The sequence below is a fragment of the Lasioglossum baleicum genome, chromosome 3 (genome assembly GCF_051020765.1).
Source record: "Lasioglossum baleicum chromosome 3, iyLasBale1, whole genome shotgun sequence".
NCBI classification, from domain to species: Eukaryota; Metazoa; Arthropoda; class Insecta; order Hymenoptera; family Halictidae; genus Lasioglossum; species Lasioglossum baleicum.
In genome coordinates, this window is record NC_134931.1 from 17022234 (window position 1) to 17044187 (window position 21954).

General features: G+C 35.5%; 4 protein-coding genes across 5 annotated transcripts; 3 read left to right on the forward strand and 1 right to left on the reverse strand.

The window, feature by feature from the left end:
- The first annotated feature begins 1429 nt into the window (after nucleotides 1–1429).
- Nucleotides 1430–3879, forward strand: LOC143207243 (uncharacterized). The gene is made up of 4 exons (XM_076420457.1): nucleotides 1430–1444; nucleotides 1542–1681; nucleotides 1758–1956; nucleotides 3281–3879. The coding sequence occupies exons 1-4, from the start codon at nucleotides 1430–1432 to the stop codon at nucleotides 3446–3448; spliced, it is 522 nt and encodes a 173-aa protein (XP_076276572.1). The 3' UTR covers nucleotides 3449–3879.
- A 1094-nt stretch (nucleotides 3880–4973) lies between these two features.
- LOC143207359 (uncharacterized) lies at nucleotides 4974–7794 on the forward strand. The gene is made up of 5 exons (XM_076420750.1): nucleotides 4974–5095; nucleotides 5161–5455; nucleotides 5526–5722; nucleotides 5794–5928; nucleotides 6169–7794. Exons 2-5 carry the CDS (start codon nucleotides 5383–5385, stop codon nucleotides 6322–6324), a joined length of 561 nt encoding a protein of 186 aa, XP_076276865.1. The 5' UTR covers nucleotides 4974–5095; nucleotides 5161–5382; the 3' UTR covers nucleotides 6325–7794.
- On the forward strand, nucleotides 7654–13690 carry LOC143207347 (serine/threonine-protein phosphatase 2A regulatory subunit B'' subunit gamma-like). Of its 2 annotated transcripts, none has more exons than XM_076420733.1 (7): nucleotides 7654–7794; nucleotides 7885–8015; nucleotides 8092–8478; nucleotides 9513–9838; nucleotides 9925–10138; nucleotides 10220–10347; nucleotides 10436–13690. In XM_076420733.1, the coding sequence occupies exons 1-7, from the start codon at nucleotides 7749–7751 to the stop codon at nucleotides 10545–10547; spliced, it is 1344 nt and encodes a 447-aa protein (XP_076276848.1). In that variant the 5' UTR covers nucleotides 7654–7748; the 3' UTR covers nucleotides 10548–13690. The 2 variants fall into 2 exon arrangements, with proteins under 2 accessions (XP_076276848.1, XP_076276849.1); XM_076420734.1 differs by having other exon boundaries at nucleotides 7655–7794; nucleotides 7888–8015.
- Ubi-p63e (Polyubiquitin-63E) lies at nucleotides 10914–21215 on the reverse strand. Its single transcript, XM_076420659.1, has 2 exons — nucleotides 20145–21215; nucleotides 10914–18955 (listed from the first exon to the last, which is right to left on the reverse strand). Exon 2 carries the CDS (start codon nucleotides 18947–18949, stop codon nucleotides 11408–11410), a length of 7542 nt encoding a protein of 2513 aa, XP_076276774.1. The 5' UTR covers nucleotides 18950–18955; nucleotides 20145–21215; the 3' UTR covers nucleotides 10914–11407.
- Nucleotides 21216–21954: the final 739 nt, after the last annotated feature.

Genomic DNA, 21954 nt, shown 5'->3' on the forward strand with positions numbered 1-21954 from the left:
TTTGAAACAATTGCCATTATAGAAGTTAACCGCAAATTCGATAATGGATAATTTCTTGAGTAACAGAGGTAATGATAAAATAAATTTCTTAAATTTCCATTAAAAGACTTTCTTTTTACAGGTAGAAAAAATAATAGTAAACGTGAATTGTACTTATTTAATTCTGCAATCACATCTGTCCAAGACATAATATCTTCAAGACGAAATGTTCGAACGTTAGTTATAATTTGTCAACGCGACATTCGCGATCATTTTTATGCTATTTCAGAATTAACTCACATACAGGAATTATGGATTGTCGACTGTGGACTCAAAGTATTTTATATATAGTAGATTTCATGTAATCTGTAAGTTTCTATAATATAATATTTCACTTGATTCAGGATATACCATCCTTCAAAAAAAATTGTCCATTGAAAAAGCTGTATTTGTACTCCAACGAAATATCTTGTATATCGAATCTGGATGCTTGTACATGTTTGACAGATTTATATTTGTCAGGAAATAATATAGACAACCTCCAAGTATTAGTTTTTATTAGTTTTTAATTAAAAAATCCATAATACATACATTTCTCTAATAAGATTACCTTTCATTTATATGTAGGGTTTAAAGAAATTAACCTGGTTGGAAGACCTTAACTTAGCCAACAATAAATTAAAAAGAATTGGTAAATGTTTTTCAAAGAGGTCACGGTTAGTTTCTTTGAATTTGGCAGGAAATCAGTTGTGTCTTATAGAGGTATGTATAATAATCATTGAATTGCATTTACATTCCAATCACAATTAACGACTTTTTTTTTAATTAAAAGGATGTAAGAAATTTATCACAACTACGGAAATTAAAATCCTTGGTATTTACTGACCCATTGTATGGAGAGTGTCCCATAGTAGCTCTTTGCAATTATCGGGCGTATGTTATAAATTATCTTCCAAATATTAAGAAGCTAGACCATTACATTATATATGAGAAGGAAAAACTATGGATTAATCAATTTTTCAAGTCTTTATCTTACTATTACAATATTATTGTTATACGTTACACGTGTATAATAATGCTTGCATTATTACAAAATTTACATTTTTTACTTTTAGAAAACAAATAACATACCACAATGTATTGTTCCATAAGCAATTAAGTGAATACTTGAAATTGTTGAAAGATGATTATAAAGAATACAAGAAAGCAATGCTTTGTTTTAAAAATCAACTGTATGAAACTAATGTATTAGAGGTATACCGTACAAGTATCAAGGGTATATTAAATAACTTTTATCTCCACAATAAGAATTCTTTTTGTTAATTATGGTATACTTTTTACATAGCATAAACAGGATTATTTAGAGGGAGAAACCCATGACGAGTCACTAAACATAATATTAAAAATGAAGTTAATGAAAGAACGGTTTATAGAAAAGAAAAAAATGAAAATGATACAATCTAAAGTAAAATAAATGCTTAATAATTTATATGTACAAAGATTTACCATAATATTTTACGTAAAATATTACATATTTCTAATGATTGTCATTTACATATCAGATTCTGCAACAACAATTAGTGTATAATATAAACCATTGTGGAAATATAAATTTTATTGAGTACCATGCTACTCCTACAAATACAATTATTCAATTATGTAAACAATTCTTAGAGGAATCACTATGCACAGTCATAAAGAAGTATGTATAAATATTGTTATATTATTAGGAACACATTGTGTGCAACAGATAGTTTGTAGTTTTTTTTTATTTACAGTGACATAGGCATTACTAATTTGATATTATACAAAGTAACCGAAGTCAATAACAAGGGATTTGACGAATTTAATCATTGGAATGCCGATAATATGCAAATAAATGAGCCAAATGCAATTTTGAAAATTTTAACTTCCCCTGGAGTAACAAATATACAAGCATGGCCTTTTAACTTCCTTAAAACCGGTTTACTTAACAATGTACTAATTAATTGTGCATATTTGAGAAATATACAGGGTGAGCATTATAAAGCGTTACAGACGAATCTCTCCAAAAATATTGATTATACGCAAAAATGTTTGAGATGAAAGTTGTTCAGTACCGAGGGGGACATCATGCGGTGGTGCTTTTATTTTTACCGGTGGACACTCCAAGGTGAGTGGAAGGTCAACTCTCTTTCTTTAAATGGAATGTCCTACCTTTTATACCATAGATCGATAGAGTATCAAATTCTGAGTATAAAAGCGTTGACCTTCATATGTCCTAAACCTAATAGTTAACGAGATATTATCCAAAAAAGAAAGAAAATTGTTTCGATAATATCTCGTTAACTATTAGATTTAGGACATTCGGAGGTCAATACATTTTTACTCAGAATTCGATAGTCTATCGATTCATGATACAGAAAGTAGGTCTTTATATTTAAAAAAATCAAGGTGACCTTCACCTCACCTTGGAGTGTCCACCGGTAAAAATAAAAGCTACACCGCATGATGTCTCCCTCGGTACTGAACAACTTTCATCTGAAACATTTTTGCGTATAATCAATATTTTTGGAGATATTCGTCTGTAACGCTTTATAATGTTCACTCTGTATACAGGGTGTCCCAGCTAACTTGACCACCTTGAATATCTTTGTTGTTTTTAAAGATACGTCAAATGTCTGAAGGACAAAGTTGAATGGTAAAATGGGGCTCATAAGATACCAACAAAATTTTTTTTCATGTAATTTTTTTATGAGATTCCAAGGTCACCTTCATTTTTTTTAATGGAATGAGGTATTTTTTAATACATCAATTGATGCAGCTAGACATTCGTTATAAAAATGTACTAACCTATGTATGTCGAAAAGTTTGTAGTTCAGGAGATATTTCAATTTAAATAACTCTAAAATACCATTACTGTCGTGTGTGTGTACTAAGACGTTACATAAGTAAGTAAACACTAAGTACGACAGTAATGGTATTTTAGAGTATTTTAAATTGAAATATCTCCTGAACTCCTAACTTTTCGACATACATAGGTTAGTACTTTTTTATAACGAATGTCCAGCTGCATCGATTGATGTATTAAAAAATACCTCATTTCATGTAAAAAAATGAAGGTGACCTTGAAATCTCATAAAAAAATTACATGAAAAAAAAAATTTTGTTGGTATCTTATGAGCCCCATTTTACCATTCAACTTTGTCCTTCAGACATTTGACGTATCTTTAAAAACAACAAAGATATTCAAGGTGGTCAAGTTAGCTGGGACACCCTGTATAGTAACTTCAACTCATTTAAGATCCTCTTCAATTTGTAGAAAGAATTAACAGTGACAAATTGTTTGGCAGTAGCAGATTGTGAATGGTTAAATAAAATGTTAATATCTAGGAAAAATGGCGATATACTGAATTTACTTAATAGCATTGAAAGCCGGCGTGTTTGTATACTCATACAAACACCAATTTTCAACTGTCGTGAAAAGTAATAATTAATAATGATATTCATTTTATTAGTTCTCACTTTACATGGTATACGTTTTTATGTAGAACATACAGTGCTAATGATTGCCTACATACAAAACATGGAAATTACTGGAATAATGCAAACGAAACTTGCCAACAATTTACTTTGACAAATACAAATGTTAGAAATCCTATATTTGTAATAGAGTATGCGTATACATTACGCGAGTCGACAAATGTAAGAATTTTTTTCAAAATAAAATTTTATATTCTACCGATAGCATTACATATAACACAAGTTTTTTACATTTTTGTAGGAGAACAAATCTAACAAATGTGTTGTTCCATGTATATTAGACAGCACTAAGTGTATATGTTTATCCGACTCCAACATTACAAAGTTTATTAATTCGAACGAAAATTTGATAACACATGAACTTGTAGAAATATGTCTTTCAGGACAATGTATAAATTCAATAAGTATAAATTTGAATTTACCTAATATAAGAATATGTGATATATCTTTCAATTGTCTTCAAGAGTTTCCCAATTCGAACTTCATGAAGAATGTGATAATATTGAATATTAGTTTTAATAATATACAATCGATACATATTACAGAAACTTTACCTCGATTGGAAGAACTAAACGTATCTTGGAACTGTATATCAAATTGTCTTGAAAATATTGACATTTTTACAACTCGTACGCCTAACATGCTAAAGTTAAAAATGTGTAATAATCCCTTTGAAGATATTGATCCAGAATTTGTAGAAAATGTTCTATACACAAACATACCAAATCTACAATTTATTAACGATAGTGCACGTACCAATCTGCCTCTACCACAAAATTATTATCCATGTGCGATTAATATGTGCAGGCTGTGGCAAAATAATAAATTAGTTTATTTTGAAGAGAATTTCATGAAAAATAGAGAAGAAAGTGATCTATCATTAACAAAAACAAATATAAAATATGAAAAATATATGCACATATCGCAAGATTCGGTTGCAGTGTCGGATATTTTGGACAAGGCTTTGAAAATTCAGGAATTGTGTGCTACGTGTTGTTCATTGACTGTGCTTTGTATTAAGATGCCTTTGAAACATCTAACAAAATTGAATCTTGGAAATAATTTCATTTCAGTGTTGAATGGGTTTAATCAAGAAAACTTTCCATCATTAAAATATTTTGATTTGACAGATAATTTAATAACAAGTTTAGAACCGATGGGTTTATTCTGCACTTTGCAAGAATTTTATTGTAGCAATAATAAAATAGAAAATCTATTGCAAATAGATAATGTTAAAACATGGCAGATGTTGCATGTTATAGATCTTACCAATAATCCGATACATAAAAAAGCATTACTATATAAAAACTTTATTATATGTCATTTAAATAATATTGAAGTAGGTAAAATGATTCAATGTTCTTCCAAATACATGTTTAATTGCATATATGTATTTATATATGTATATATGCTGTAAATAATATAATTTTATTAGTAGTATATATCTGGAGAATTTATCCAACATTCTGACATAACTGAAGTAAGATATATTTCTGACAGAAAATTAGACAACTATGTCTTACATACACTATACAAAACAGATCAATTAACAACTATTACACAATTGAGTATAACTAATTGTTCTTTATCAAAGGTACATGTAATTTGTCATATCATAAAGTAAACTTGTATTATATTAAATGTTAATTATAATTCTAGGTTGATCTCTCTGCCGATCTATTACCACAATTAGAAAGTTTGGACTTAAGTAAAAATCAATTAACTTTCTTGCGGGGTCTTGATTCCTTTCAGTATTTACATACATTATGCCTAAGTTACAATTGCCTTGAAACATTTGACAATAACGACCACGGAAAAAGTCAAAGCACATATCCAAAATTGTGTACATTATTATTAGATCATAATTGTATCAAATCATTAATGAACATTAACGAAAAGTTGCCAGTCATTAAACACCTATTTCTAAACAACAATCACCTCCAAAATATTGATGGTAATAGTTTAGTTACAAAAATAACATCGCAAACTTGTCCATTTATTATTTATTTACATACATTTTATAGGTATAAATCATTGTTCAAGTTTAGAGTCTTTAATTTTGGATCATAACCAACTTAATACGTTAAGCCTCGAAGATTTCATCGAGAACAATAATAATCTAAAATTTCTGTCTTTCGAGAACAATAAAATAAATACATTGAAATTCACAAAACAATTCGAGAAATTGGAAAAACTCTATGCTGCGAATAACTGTTTAACGGTAAACATTTGTAAACAAATAAACATCAAGTCATACTGTAATATATTCATTGTAATATTTATATTTTTTAGAATGATGATGAAATGCAACATTTCTGCTTATTGGAAAATTTAGTGGAATTAACATTTGAAGGAAATCATATATTCACAGAAATGAACAAGGATAGAATGATTGCTCAGAGCTTTGAATTGATGAATTCCGAAATTGTAAGAAGTTAGAACTGATATTTAATTAATCTACTTTGTAGTTATATGTTTCATAATATAATTTTAAAAAGACGGAATATTTATTTTGTACTTTACCATAATATTGACTTCTGTTCGTGTATCTCCATGTGTATAAAATTCAAGTGAACTGGTTCTTTAAACAATGAATTTTATGTGAACACTCTGCAGGTATTTCACACACACACACATATTACGTATATTATACACATTGTGTTACAGTTTATACAGGCTGTCCCAAAATTCCTTCAACAGCCGGAAATGGGAGCTTCCTCAGATCATTTGAAGCAACATTTTCCTTTGCAAAAATGTTATCCGCGGCTCTGTTTAGGAGTTATTAACGAATGTCGCGCCGCTGGGCGCGACACGAAGTTTTAGGGCCTACTGCCCACTACTGCCTCGCAAGGGGATCTGATACTGTCTGATACCCATCTTCGGCTGCTAATTGACGAGAAACATCATGACGAGACGCCCGGCAGGCCTATCGCGAGACGGCGCTGGCGAAGAAGACAGCGGGGATTGGACCGAGCCCGGATCCGTCAACCCGGAGATGCCGATGAGGAAGTTACTTCTTAGGGATGACCAACGGCCCAACCTTGCTGACTCTCATACTCTCATCCGGGAATAGCCATGAGAGCCCACTGGAGCCCACTTCAGCCCACCCGGAATGGCTCGGGTCCACCCCTACCGCCCTCGCAGCGTTATCGGACGCGGCCTGACGCGGCCCCGAGAAACTAAACAATTATCGGAGGCCCGGGTCCGAATTCACCGAATTCGGCCCGGCAGTGAGAAGCCACGCGATAGGTCCGACCGTCACGACAGCGAAGATGGATGAGGAAGTGGAGGTAGAGGGGATGCCTCGCTTCCGCGTTCCGGGCCGACACGAAGTAGGGCACTAGGACGAAGGACACAGAAGGTGACAGAAGGACAGCAATCAGTTAGTATCGATTCTAAGACCGCGAGTTCTCAAAGATTAGTTTTTGCATCGGCCGAGACCGAGGACATTATCGAGACTCCTCCATTGGTAAGTGCCGGTCACTTTATTATTGTCCAACTTCGGTGAATACAATGCCAATATCGGTTGTTGAAACAATAGATTCTTCAATGTCTCGAATGCATGTAATTCTTCGGTACCAAAATGAAACGAGGTGTCTTTTCTTACTAACAATAAGTCGTGTAATGGTTTAGCGATTTTGGAGAAATTCTTCTCGTTCTAATGTGCTATTGTTTTCTCTCATTTCTCCCCTTAGTCCCTGTACCTCCCCTACTAAGTTTGCTAGGGCAGCTAATATCTCCGATATGTCCCCTTTTTGTTGTTTATGTCCTTCAGCTTCCTTCTTGCCTTGCACCTCTGCCCCTCGCTCATTCTCCTCTGCAATATCCGCCGCTCGACTACTCTCCTCCCCCACTTTCTTCTCAATTTTATCCAAAAATTCCTCTATTGTCCCCTTATCCTTACCGTTACCATTCTCGTCGGTGCCGTTACCATCCTTTACTACTTTATCCGCGTTTGCGGGCCGACCCACCGACGAGAAATAGTATCTCGTCGGTGGCCGACCTCTTTTCGACTTCCTGATTTCGTTCTTTACCGGTGTCCTCGTTACCAGCGGGATTGGGTTTACCGGTATCCCTGTTTTATCGGCTGCGCTATACATGATGTGGAGACAAAAGTGGCACGGCCAATTGACAGTTTGACAATTGACAGTACGACAGTACAGTCAACACTTGTGTATATTCAGCGTCGTTGGCAGTATAACTGTATCTAAATAACCTTAGTTACGGATCATTGAAAACAAAAACAAATGGAGCTGGAAACAATACTTCGAAAATGTGTTGTAATAAATAAACGTAAGTGATGTAATGATTATAATAAATTAACATACGCTTAATATGATTTTTCAATGTTTTTATTCTACGATAAATATGATGTTCCCATAGCAGAAGAAAAATTAACAGAAAATGAGCTAGAAGAGGATGAGTATTTTCAAAAAATATATGAACAATGGAAGGGTGCCAAAGCTAAAGATAAAGACTTGACTTATAAAGTGATCCCCAAATTTTATTTTAAGGTAATATACGTGACTAAAGAAATCATAGATGTTTTCAAAACTGGTACCATTTAATACATTAATGTTTATACATTAGTTACCAAAGGAAGATGAGATTCTTCCACAAAAATTACGAGAAGAAACGAGAGCGTTATTTTTGCAAAGACGTTCTCGACAATTGCTAGATAATAATGAATTAAAGGCATTATGGGTATTATTAGATAAACATCATAGTCCCCCGTTATCGGGTGATGAACAACTAATAAATTATGAAGATTTTAAGAAAGTTGGTAAATTAGCTGGTGCAAAGTGTAGTCCTTATTTCACCGCAGTTGTATTTGCTAAGTTACAACAAGGCGATCCTCATGGTAGAATTAGTATAATGGCGTTATTTAATTACGTTATGAGAAAAGTATGGTTACATCAAACAAGAATTGGTCTCTCTTTATACGATGTTACTGGTCAAGGTTATCTTAGGGAATCTGTAAGTTTTCATGTTTTATTACGCAGGATGTCCTACTTTAATCTTTTCATTAAATTGTCTTTCGAAAATGTAAAAATTACGTCAAACATAATTTACTTTGCTTTAAGAAACAATATCTAAGTCTTTGTATTACCAGGGGTAGTGAGTTCTTCTTTTCAACTCTTTCATTGTCACAGTGTCTCATTTTAATTTATTTAATTTCAAAAGGGACATCTCATGATGGACACAAAATTTGTTTAGGTAGAGTTGCCATTGAAATCTTAAAGTTATCCTTGTTTCTTTAAATTGAATTATGTTTTTCACTTAATCAGACACGCGTAGTCCATTCCTACATGAATTCATGGACCTATAATATGTAGAACTTTAAAAGTCACTTGAAGACATTCATTGTTATTCGAAACTTTCCTTCGTTAAATATTCTTGAAGTTATTTCTTCTTTCTTGTATTCAAAAAGACAACTTTGGACATCAATACAATGGTCTATTCCATCCCTAAATGATAAGTTATACCCTCTTGAATGTTTTACATCCAATTTGTTAGCTGACATTGCTAATGTAAGCTTTCATATTTCCTGAGCTCAATTGTCCATTATGCTGTATGCATGCAAAAGTTGTGAAAACCTTTCGTACAAACAATGTTGATATAAACCATCATGAGAAAATAAGATCTGTGGCACACAAAATAAACGCGATATTGATCATCAATTAAAATTAAAAAACCCCACACGTTAATTTTAGATGACTTAGGTTTGAAATTTGTATTAGAAAAATTAATATAATCTGTAATTTCGATGAAAATATATTTCATATTTGATTCAATTGTACAATTTTAACATTTACAATTAATAAAATCAATGTATACCTTGGAATCTTAGAGATAACTTTATCATAATACATTCACCTCGAAACGAAGAAAGTTCAATTTAACAAATGTTCTTGAATAATGAATAATTTGAAAAATAATTATGTGAAGAGTTTAAATTGGGACCCCTTGTATTTTATTTGAAATTATAACTATTTTAATAACTGTTTTAGGATTTGGAAAACTACATATTAGAATTAATACCAACTCTACCTCAGCTTGAAGGTTTAGAAAAATCTTTTCATTCATTTTATGTCTGCACAGCAGTGAGAAAATTTTTATTTTTTCTTGATCCCCTCAGAACTGGTAGAGTTAGAATACAAGATATTTTGGCATGTAGTTTCCTTGATGATCTCCTTGAATTAAGGGATGAGGATTTGCCTAAAGATTTGCAAGAAGCAAATTGGTTTTCTGCTCCATCAGCACTTAAAGTATACGGACAGTATTTAAATCTTGATAGAGACCATAACGGAATGCTCAATAAAGAAGAACTTGCAGGGTAATTTCTATATAACAATATAATTTATAACATGTATATCTTACAGTATATTATGATGTGATAACTATAGAATTGTTGTTCAACAGATATGGCACAGGAACGTTGACTGGTGTATTTCTTGAAAGAGTATTCCAAGAATGTTTAACGTACGAGGGAGAAATGGATTACAAGACCTATTTAGATTTTGTTTTAGCATTAGAAAATCGTCACGAACCACAAAGTTTACATTATTTATTTCGAATACTGGATATTAATAACCGCGGTTACCTTGACACATTTTGTCTTAATTATTTTTTCCGTGTACGTACATAAATAACAAAATTTACAAATTTGTTTAAAATAACTTTTGATTCGCATTATTTTATTCTGTTCATGTTGTAGGCTATACAAGAACAAATGACAATGCATGGTCAAGAACCAGTGAGTTTTGAGGATGTTAAAGATGAGATATTTGATATGGTGAAACCAGCAGATCCTTGTAAAATTACATTACAAGACTTATTATCTTGGTAAGCACATTTATAATTCTACATATATAGAGATTCAAAATAATTTTTTGTAGAAATAAAAAATAACTGAATGATTAATATTTTACAGTGGTCAAGGCGATACAATGGTCAGTATTTTAATAGAATTCCATGGCTTTTGGGCTTATGAAAATCGTGAAGCCATGGCTGCCGATACCGGTGATGAATCATCCCATGTTTGAAAGACAAACAATCCAGAAATGTAATACATTTCTGTGGCCACTCTGATAATTTTCATGACTGAAACTACTAGAATCTTTCGACAATTCTATGTTAAGACCTCTAAACATACCTACACACAAGAATGTATAATATCGATTTTATAATAAAATTATTTTTTTAACAAATGACAGTCTTGAGTAACTATACCTGAGAATAACTCTATTTAGAGGAAATAATGACTAAGATCAAAATTCTTATATTTCACAATAAAAATAAATCATCACCATCTGTTTATCCTTTGTGAACGGTATTACCACTTAAAAATATTGATGGGAAAAAATAAAATCGAAATGGTACAACACTTAAAATATTGAATAACATGGAAATACTTGGATGGCTCTTTATTAACAAAGTTTCACTTGATCATGTACGAAAGCGGAGAACTGTGTAAACAAAATAGAAAATACTTAATTAATAAAAATGTCTTTTACATTTTCTATTGTTTTGTTCAATTGCACACTTAGTTGACGGTCCAAGTTGTTTCACAGCCAAGACCAATCTCTTTTAATATCATAAAAACGCCACAACGCCCAGAATTTTTTCTTTTATGTTCTAAATAGTAACAGAGACTTTAATTACCAATGTAACAGATTTATTTACAGGTGTCATAATCAAAGTCTATATAGCGCCATGAAGAGTACAATATTTCAAATGGATTCCTTCTGAATATTATAATCTGAAAGAATACGCCCATCTTCAATCTTTTTATCGGCGAAAATCAACGTTTGTATAGGAGAATATCTCCTTAGTCTTGAATTTTAGCTTTTACGTCTTTAATGGCATCAGAGTCTTCAACTTTCAACGTAATACCTAGTCCAATCTAAACGAAAATTTGCATGCCTCCACGGAGTCGCAAAACGAGATGGAGGGTGGATTCTTTTTGAATATTGTAGTCAGAAAGTGTGCGGCCATCTTCAAGCTGTTTACCGGCGAAGATCAATCTCTGCTGATCCGGGGGAATACCTTCTTTGTCTTGAATTTTAGCCTTCACGTTTTCAATTGTATCGGAGGCCTCAACCTCCAGAGTTATTGTTTTTCCTGTAAGGGTCTTAACGAAAATTTGCATGCCTCCTCGAAGCCGCAGTACAAGATGCAGTGTAGACTCCTTCTGAATATTGTAGTCAGAAAGTGTGCGACCGTCTTCAAGCTGTTTACCAGCGAAGATCAACCTCTGCTGGTCTGGAGGAATACCCTCTTTATCCTGAATCTTTGCTTTCACGTTCTCAATTGTGTCAGAGGCCTCTACTTCCAATGTAATAGTTTTACCGGTAAGGGTCTTAACGAAAATTTGCATGCCTCCTCGAAGCCGGAGTACAAGATGGAGAGTGGATTCTTTCTGAATATTGTAGTCTGAAAGCGTGCGTCCATCTTCAAGCTGTTTGCCCGCGAATATTAATCTCTGCTGGATTGGGGGAATACCTTCCTTGTCTTGGATTTTCGCCTTTACGTTCTCAATTGTATCAGAAGCCTCTACTTCCAATGTAATGGTTTTTCCAGTAAGGGTCTTAACGAAAATTTGCATCCCTCCACGAAGACGCAATACAAGGTGCAATGTAGACTCCTTTTGAATATTGTAGTCAGAAAGTGTGCGGCCATCTTCAAGCTGTTTACCGGCGAAGATTAATCTTTGCTGCAGTGGGGGAATACCTTCCTTGTCTTGGATTTTCGCCTTTACATTCTCAATTGTATCAGATGCCTCTACTTCTAATGTAATGGTTTTTCCAGTAAGGGTTTTAACGAAAATTTGCATACCACCACGCAGACGAAGTACAAGATGAAGAGTGGATTCCTTTTGAATGTTGTAGTCTGAAAGCGTGCGTCCATCTTCAAGCTGTTTACCGGCGAAGATCAACCTCTGCTGATCTGGTGGGATGCCCTCTTTATCCTGAATCTTTGCTTTAACGTTCTCAATTGTGTCAGAGGCCTCTACTTCCAATGTAATAGTTTTACCGGTAAGGGTCTTAACGAAAATTTGCATGCCTCCTCGAAGACGAAGTACAAGATGGAGAGTGGATTCCTTTTGAATATTGTAATCTGAAAGCGTGCGGCCATCTTCGAGCTGTTTACCGGCGAAAATCAACCTCTGCTGGTCCGGGGGAATACCTTCTTTGTCTTGAATTTTAGCCTTGACATTTTCAATTGTGTCAGACGCTTCAACCTCTAGAGTTATTGTTTTTCCTGTAAGGGTCTTAACGAATATTTGCATGCCTCCTCGAAGACGCAATACAAGGTGCAATGTAGACTCCTTTTGAATATTGTAGTCAGAAAGTGTGCGACCATCTTCAAGCTGTTTACCGGCGAAGATTAATCTCTGCTGGGTTGGGGGGATACCTTCCTTATCTTGGATTTTCGACTTTACGTTCTCAATTGTGTCGGACGCCTCAACCTCCAGAGTTATTGTTTTTCCAGTAAGGGTCTTGACGAAAATTTGCATACCACCACGGAGGCGAAGTACAAGATGCAGTGTGGACTCCTTTTGAATATTGTAGTCAGAAAGTGTGCGTCCATCTTCAAGCTGTTTACCGGCGAAGATCAACCTCTGCTGGTCAGGCGGGATCCCCTCTTTATCCTGAATTTTTGCCTTCACATTCTCAATGGTGTCAGACGCCTCTACTTCCAATGTAATCGTTTTACCGGTAAGGGTCTTAACGAAGATCTGCATACCTCCTCGAAGGCGGAGTACAAGATGAAGAGTAGATTCCTTCTGAATATTATAATCAGAAAGTGTGCGACCATCTTCAAGCTGTTTACCGGCGAAGATTAATCTCTGCTGGGTTGGGGGAATACCTTCCTTATCTTGGATTTTCGACTTTACGTTCTCAATTGTGTCGGACGCCTCAACCTCCAGAGTTATTGTTTTTCCAGTAAGGGTCTTGACGAAAATTTGCATACCACCACGGAGGCGAAGTACAAGATGCAGTGTGGACTCCTTTTGAATATTGTAGTCAGAAAGTGTGCGTCCATCTTCAAGCTGTTTACCTGCGAAGATCAATCTCTGCTGATCGGGTGGAATACCTTCTTTATCCTGGATTTTAGCCTTGACATTTTCAATAGTATCAGACGCCTCAACTTCCAGCGTTATTGTTTTTCCGGTAAGTGTCTTTACAAAAATTTGCATACCTCCACGAAGACGCAGTACAAGATGCAAAGTAGACTCCTTTTGAATATTATAATCTGAAAGCGTGCGGCCATCTTCAAGTTGTTTCCCGGCGAAGATCAACCTCTGCTGGTCTGGTGGGATTCCCTCTTTATCCTGAATCTTTGCCTTCACGTTCTCAATGGTGTCAGAGGCCTCTACTTCCAATGTAATAGTTTTACCAGTGAGAGTCTTAACAAAAATTTGCATGCCACCACGTAGGCGAAGTACAAGATGCAGTGTGGATTCCTTCTGAATATTATAGTCAGTAAGTGTGCGACCATCTTCGAGCTGTTTACCAGCAAAAATCAACCTCTGTTGGTCTGGGGGAATACCTTCTTTATCTTGAATTTTTGCCTTTACGTTCTCAATTGTATCAGAGCCCTCTACTTCCAACGTAATGGTTTTTCCGGTAAGTGTCTTTACAAAAATTTGCATCCCTCCACGGAGGCGAAGTACAAGATGCAATGTAGACTCCTTTTGAATATTGTAGTCGGAAAGTGTGCGGCCGTCTTCAAGCTGTTTACCAGCAAAGATTAATCTCTGCTGCATTGGAGGAATACCTTCTTTATCTTCGATTTTCGCCTTCACGTTCTCAATTGTGTCGGAGGCCTCAACTTCTAAGGTAATAGTTTTTCCAGTGAGAGTCTTAACGAAAATTTGCATACCACCACGAAGACGCAGTACAAGATGCAATGTAGACTCTTTTTGAATATTATAATCTGAAAGCGTGCGGCCATCTTCAAGTTGTTTCCCGGCGAAGATCAACCTCTGCTGGTCTGGTGGGATTCCCTCTTTATCCTGAATCTTTGCCTTCACATTCTCAATGGTGTCAGAGGCCTCTACTTCCAATGTAATAGTTTTACCAGTGAGAGTCTTAACGAAAATTTGCATACCACCACGAAGACGCAATACAAGGTGCAATGTAGACTCCTTTTGAATATTGTAGTCAGAAAGTGTGCGGCCATCTTCGAGCTGTTTACCGGCGAAAATCAACCTCTGCTGGTCCGGGGGAATACCTTCCTTGTCTTGAATTTTAGCCTTGACATTTTCAATTGTGTCGGACGCCTCAACCTCCAGAGTTATTGTTTTTCCAGTAAGGGTCTTGACGAAAATTTGCATGCCTCCACGAAGTCGCAATACAAGATGGAGCGTGGATTCTTTTTGAATATTGTAGTCAGAAAGTGTGCGGCCATCTTCGAGCTGTTTACCGGCGAAAATCAACCTCTGCTGGTCCGGGGGAATACCTTCTTTGTCTTGAATTTTAGCCTTGACATTTTCAATTGTGTCAGACGCTTCAACCTCTAGAGTTATTGTTTTTCCAGTAAGGGTCTTGACGAAAATTTGCATGCCTCCACGAAGTCGCAATACAAGATGGAGCGTGGATTCTTTCTGAATATTGTAGTCAGAAAGTGTGCGGCCATCTTCAAGTTGTTTCCCGGCGAAGATCAACCTCTGCTGGTCTGGTGGGATTCCCTCTTTATCCTGAATTTTTGCCTTGACGTTCTCAATTGTATCAGAGGCTTCTACTTCCAATGTAATAGTTTTACCTGTAAGGGTCTTAACGAAAATTTGCATCCCTCCACGAAGACGCAATACAAGGTGCAATGTAGACTCCTTTTGAATATTGTAGTCAGAAAGTGTGCGGCCATCTTCGAGCTGTTTACCGGCGAAAATCAACCTCTGCTGGTCGGGGGGAATACCTTCCTTGTCTTGAATTTTAGCCTTGACATTTTCAATTGTGTCGGACGCCTCAACCTCCAGAGTTATTGTTTTTCCAGTAAGGGTCTTGACGAAAATTTGCATGCCTCCACGAAGTCGCAATACAAGATGGAGCGTGGATTCTTTTTGAATATTGTAGTCAGAAAGTGTGCGGCCATCTTCGAGCTGTTTACCGGCGAAAATCAACCTCTGCTGGTCCGGGGGAATACCTTCTTTGTCTTGAATTTTAGCCTTGACATTTTCGATTGTGTCAGACGCTTCAACCTCTAGAGTTATTGTTTTTCCTGTAAGGGTCTTAACGAATATTTGCATGCCTCCTCGAAGACGCAATACAAGGTGCAATGTAGACTCCTTTTGAATATTGTAGTCAGAAAGTGTACGGCCATCTTCGAGCTGTTTACCGGCGAAGATCAGCCTCTGCTGGTCTGGGGGAATACCTTCTTTGTCTTGAATTTTAGCCTTGACATTTTCAATTGTGTCGGACGCCTCAACCTCCAGAGTTATTGTTTTTCCAGTAAGAGTCTTGACGAAAATTTGCATGCCTCCACGGAGTCGCAATACAAGATGGAGCGTGGATTCCTTTTGAATATTGTAGTCAGAAAGTGTACGGCCATCTTCGAGCTGTTTACCGGCGAAAATCAACCTCTGCTGGTCCGGGGGAATACCTTCTTTGTCTTGAATTTTAGCCTTGACATTTTCAATTGTGTCGGACGCCTCAACCTCCAGAGTTATTGTTTTTCCAGTAAGGGTCTTGACGAAAATTTGCATGCCTCCACGAAGTCGCAATACAAGATGGAGTGTGGATTCTTTTTGAATATTGTAGTCAGAAAGTGTACGGCCATCTTCGAGCTGTTTACCGGCGAAGATCAGCCTCTGCTGGTCTGGGGGAATACCTTCTTTGTCTTGAATTTTAGCCTTGACATTTTCAATTGTGTCGGACGCCTCAACCTCCAGAGTTATTGTTTTTCCAGTAAGAGTCTTGACGAAAATTTGCATGCCTCCACGGAGTCGCAATACAAGATGGAGCGTGGATTCCTTTTGAATATTGTAGTCAGAAAGTGTACGGCCATCTTCGAGCTGTTTACCGGCGAAAATCAACCTCTGCTGGTCCGGGGGAATACCTTCTTTGTCTTGAATTTTAGCCTTGACATTTTCAATTGTGTCGGACGCCTCAACCTCCAGAGTTATTGTTTTTCCAGTAAGGGTCTTAACGAAAATTTGCATCCCTCCACGAAGACGCAATACAAGGTGCAATGTAGACTCCTTTTGAATATTGTAGTCAGAAAGTGTGCGGCCATCTTCGAGCTGTTTACCGGCGAAAATCAACCTCTGCTGGTCGGGGGGAATACCTTCCTTGTCTTGAATTTTAGCCTTGACATTTTCAATTGTGTCGGACGCCTCAACCTCCAGAGTTATTGTTTTTCCAGTAAGGGTCTTGACGAAAATTTGCATGCCTCCACGAAGTCGCAATACAAGATGGAGCGTGGATTCTTTTTGAATATTGTAGTCAGAAAGTGTGCGGCCATCTTCGAGCTGTTTACCGGCGAAAATCAACCTCTGCTGGTCCGGGGGAATACCTTCTTTGTCTTGAATTTTAGCCTTGACATTTTCGATTGTGTCAGACGCTTCAACCTCTAGAGTTATTGTTTTTCCTGTAAGGGTCTTAACGAATATTTGCATGCCTCCTCGAAGACGCAATACAAGGTGCAATGTAGACTCCTTTTGAATATTGTAGTCAGAAAGTGTACGGCCATCTTCGAGCTGTTTACCGGCGAAGATCAGCCTCTGCTGGTCTGGGGGAATACCTTCTTTGTCTTGAATTTTAGCCTTGACATTTTCAATTGTGTCGGACGCCTCAACCTCCAGAGTTATTGTTTTTCCAGTAAGAGTCTTGACGAAAATTTGCATGCCTCCACGGAGTCGCAATACAAGATGGAGCGTGGATTCCTTTTGAATATTGTAGTCAGAAAGTGTACGGCCATCTTCGAGCTGTTTACCGGCGAAAATCAACCTCTGCTGGTCCGGGGGAATACCTTCTTTGTCTTGAATTTTAGCCTTGACATTTTCAATTGTGTCGGACGCCTCAACCTCCAGAGTTATTGTTTTTCCAGTAAGGGTCTTGACGAAAATTTGCATGCCTCCACGAAGTCGCAATACAAGATGGAGTGTGGATTCTTTTTGAATATTGTAGTCAGAAAGTGTACGGCCATCTTCGAGCTGTTTACCGGCGAAGATCAACCTCTGCTGATCGGGTGGAATACCTTCTTTGTCTTGAATTTTCGCCTTCACGTTTTCAATTGTGTCAGACGCTTCAACCTCTAGAGTTATTGTTTTTCCTGTAAGGGTCTTAACAAAAATTTGCATGCCGCCACGAAGACGCAATACAAGGTGCAATGTAGACTCCTTTTGAATATTGTAGTCGGAAAGTGTCCGGCCATCTTCGAGCTGCTTACCGGCGAAGATCAGCCTCTGCTGGTCCGGGGGAATACCTTCTTTGTCTTGAATTTTAGCCTTGACATTTTCAATTGTGTCGGACGCCTCAACCTCCAGAGTTATTGTTTTTCCAGTAAGGGTCTTGACGAAAATTTGCATGCCTCCACGGAGTCGCAATACAAGATGGAGCGTGGATTCCTTTTGAATATTGTAGTCAGAAAGTGTACGGCCATCTTCGAGCTGTTTACCGGCGAAAATCAACCTCTGCTGGTCTGGAGGAATACCTTCTTTGTCTTGAATTTTCGCCTTCACGTTCTCAATTGTGTCGGAGGCCTCAACCTCCAGAGTTATTGTTTTTCCTGTAAGGGTCTTAACGAAAATTTGCATGCCTCCTCGAAGCCGCAGTACAAGATGCAGTGTAGACTCTTTCTGAATATTGTAATCAGAAAGCGTTCGTCCATCTTCAAGCTGTTTACCGGCGAAGATCAACCTCTGCTGATCTGGTGGAATACCTTCTTTGTCTTGAATTTTTGCCTTCACATTTTCAATTGTGTCGGAGGCCTCAACCTCCAGAGTTATTGTTTTTCCTGTAAGGGTCTTAACGAAAATTTGCATGCCTCCTCGAAGCCGCAGTACAAGATGCAGTGTAGACTCTTTCTGAATATTGTAGTCAGAAAGTGTATGGCCATCTTCGAGCTGTTTACCGGCGAAGATCAATCTTTGCTGGTCTGGAGGAATACCTTCTTTGTCTTGAATTTTCGCCTTCACGTTCTCAATTGTGTCGGAGGCCTCAACCTCCAGAGTTATCGTTTTTCCTGTAAGGGTCTTAACGAAAATTTGCATGCCTCCTCGAAGCCGCAGTACAAGATGCAGTGTAGACTCTTTCTGGATATTGTAATCAGAAAGCGTTCGTCCATCTTCAAGTTGTTTACCGGCAAAGATCAACCTCTGCTGGTCTAGCGGAATGCCTTCCTTGTCTTGTATTTTTGCCTTGACATTTTCAATTGTGTCAGATGCTTCCACCTCTAAGGTTATTGTTTTCCCAGTTAATGTCTTAACGAAGATCTGCATATTTATCTAAAATAGAAATTATGCATGTCATAATAAGAACATATTATCATTAACATAAGGTTTAATAGTTAAGATTTTTGTGACTATTTGAATTGATAAATAGTTTTTCATTTAAGTACTTGTGAAAATTTCTTTCGTTTTATTTATTGAAACTGCGACAGCATTCATAGCATGAAAAGGTGAAGTGTTTTAAACGTATGCTCTGAACTGCAAAAATATGGATGCATCCATATAAAGCACTTTGCTTAGTTATTCACTTAGTTAACCATTTACATAGTACAAAGTATAAAATAGTATTTTCACTCATTTCTTTCTTAACAGTGCATTCTACTATTTGCAAAACTCCTATAAACAATTTCGTAATTTCTCTTACAGATTTCTTTCACTTGGATAATCGAATCGTGATATTTGACATATGAAAATTGTAAGTACAATATATTTTAGTCAAGTTTTTTACAAGAATATTGAGTGTATTTCTTTTGCATAACATTTGAATAAGTATCAGCAACTGATTTAATTCATATGTCACTATTTATTACAAGGTCAGAATCCCCAAATATAAATAGTTTTCAAAAAATCATAATTTCATGCACCTTCAATAAAATATACAAATTACACGAACAATAGCCAGTGCTTCTCGTAAATCATATATCTACAATAGTATTTACGTCGCAATTTTGTACCGCATACAAATGACAAGAGTTTAATCACAAAAATTTATGTCTGGAACAATCTAAATGTCATTCCACAATGGCGACCGTTTGATGAATCAATAACGGCCATCTTGTGTTCCATTATTACGGAGTAGAAAAATGATGAATTTCTCAGAATTGTTATTGCAGATTGTTCTACAAACTCGTTACCCTTACAAAAGCGTAACTATAATACACCATGTGTATCAACTGTCAATTAATTTCTAATCGTAATCGTTGTGTCTGCGTTTGACGTCTTGACAGCCGACTTTATTTTTCAAAACAATACGTCATGTATTTAATATAATGCATTTAAAATAATACTTCATGAATGATGAAACTGACAACTTGAGATTACGAAGCGATCAGTAAACAATTAAAATTGAATTAACTGTAAGGCTGCATTTTCTTTAACGAATCAAATAATATCAGTATCAATAATTTCATCATATAAATGTACGTATTAGTCGCAGTATCTTACACGTAGTAGAAAAAGTGCTCACCTTGTAAAGTAGCAAAAATTTCTTCTAAAATTCAGTAAAACTGTATCTCTTCTACACAAATCGCTTATAGTTCTCGCAGACGCGGAACTGAACAGAGTCAGAAACGGGCGTTCCTTTTATGTTGCCTGACGTTACTAACAGAATACTGAGTAACTCAGTGATCATGCGCAGATGACTCACAAGATTTCTGTAAAATCGCCTATTGGACCAATTCTACACCGCTGCTCGCTGTGTGACGTTACCGCATCTGATTGGTACCTAACACAAAGAGAAAATATACTAATCATTATACCGTGATAAAATTCAATGAACTAGTATCATTTATAAAAATCACTTGTAGTATTTGTCTCGCTTTCAAAACAATACAACTTATCAGACGAACTATTTTTATTTCAACCGGCTTTTTCTTTCGATTGGCGTACTTTGATAAATATAGATGGCGCACATAAACACAAAGGAAAATTTTTGTAAATTTGTTTTATATTATTCATTCTGTTCGTTTAGATACAAGGCGAATTGAAGCGAAATTAAGTTTGATTTGAATATAGCATAATCTAGGTTATGTCGGAAGTAATAATTATTACTTTCTTAACAGCTGATTTTAAATGTACAACTTTTGTTGACTATTTGTCATAGAATTGCGTAAAATCATTCTACGTTGCGAAGTAGCAATTATTGCACTGCGACGCAACAATTTTAAAAACTGATAAAACTCTTCGATTCAAGTAATAATAATTGTAGATTAATTCTCTAAATATTGAAAATCAATGATAAAATTTTATTACATTTTTCTCGAGTGTTCATACTGATTTTAATTGAAATATATATAGATACAATGAATATATTTGTACTGATTTTTAAGAAATTATTGTTGTAAGTTCAAAATCAGGTTTTTTCTTTGATAACGCAAAAGAAATACACAAATATTGGTTAACTGTCATACCTATTTTTATTCTTGCAGTAAATTCATCGTAAAAACAAATTGTTACCTTAAATACACATATTTCAAAGAACTCATTGCAACGATCTGTGAAGAAAATTTTATTTATTCATAGAATAGCACTCTAAAAATTCTACATACCTATATAATTCTACTTACCAGTCATTTATAAATAAACATGAACAATGTACTACATAAATATGTATATATTCTACTTCGTTGTAGTAAATTGATGTTAAAAAAAAATAACTAAAATAAACTAGATCATTTACAACTGTCGGCAATTAATTTTTGTTTATGTAATTATTTTGTATGAAATACATGGCAAGTCCGAAAACATGCATTTTATCTTATGATAGTCTATATATGTACATTTTTAATTTTAATTTTCATTATTAACATCGAAATCTCATCGATTTTAGTGAAATGCACAATTATATAATTTGTCATTATTCATTCACTATCTGTTAGAAAAAATGAAATGAAAACTCGCATACTTTTTATCGGTGGCTTTTAAGAAATTTGCATCGACAATTTTTAAAAACTGAATTCACAATTTCTAAAAAAACTTGAAATTTCTTAGTTAAACATTTTCATTATGTTTAACAAATCGAATATTGGAAATGAAATAGAATGGCACGAAAATGATATGTTTTTCTTTTTGTGTACACATATGTATATACACAAATATACGAATCATTATAACGGAAGAATGAGCTTGGCTTTCTTTGTATACTGGTCAGTTCTTAATACTGAGCAAATAAAATGTATACTATTTAAATTGAAAATTCCTCAAGGCTCTACACACATTTATTTTTGCAGGTTACAAGGGCTAAGCGAGGAAAGTTTGCGAATTTTCTTTGTAAAATA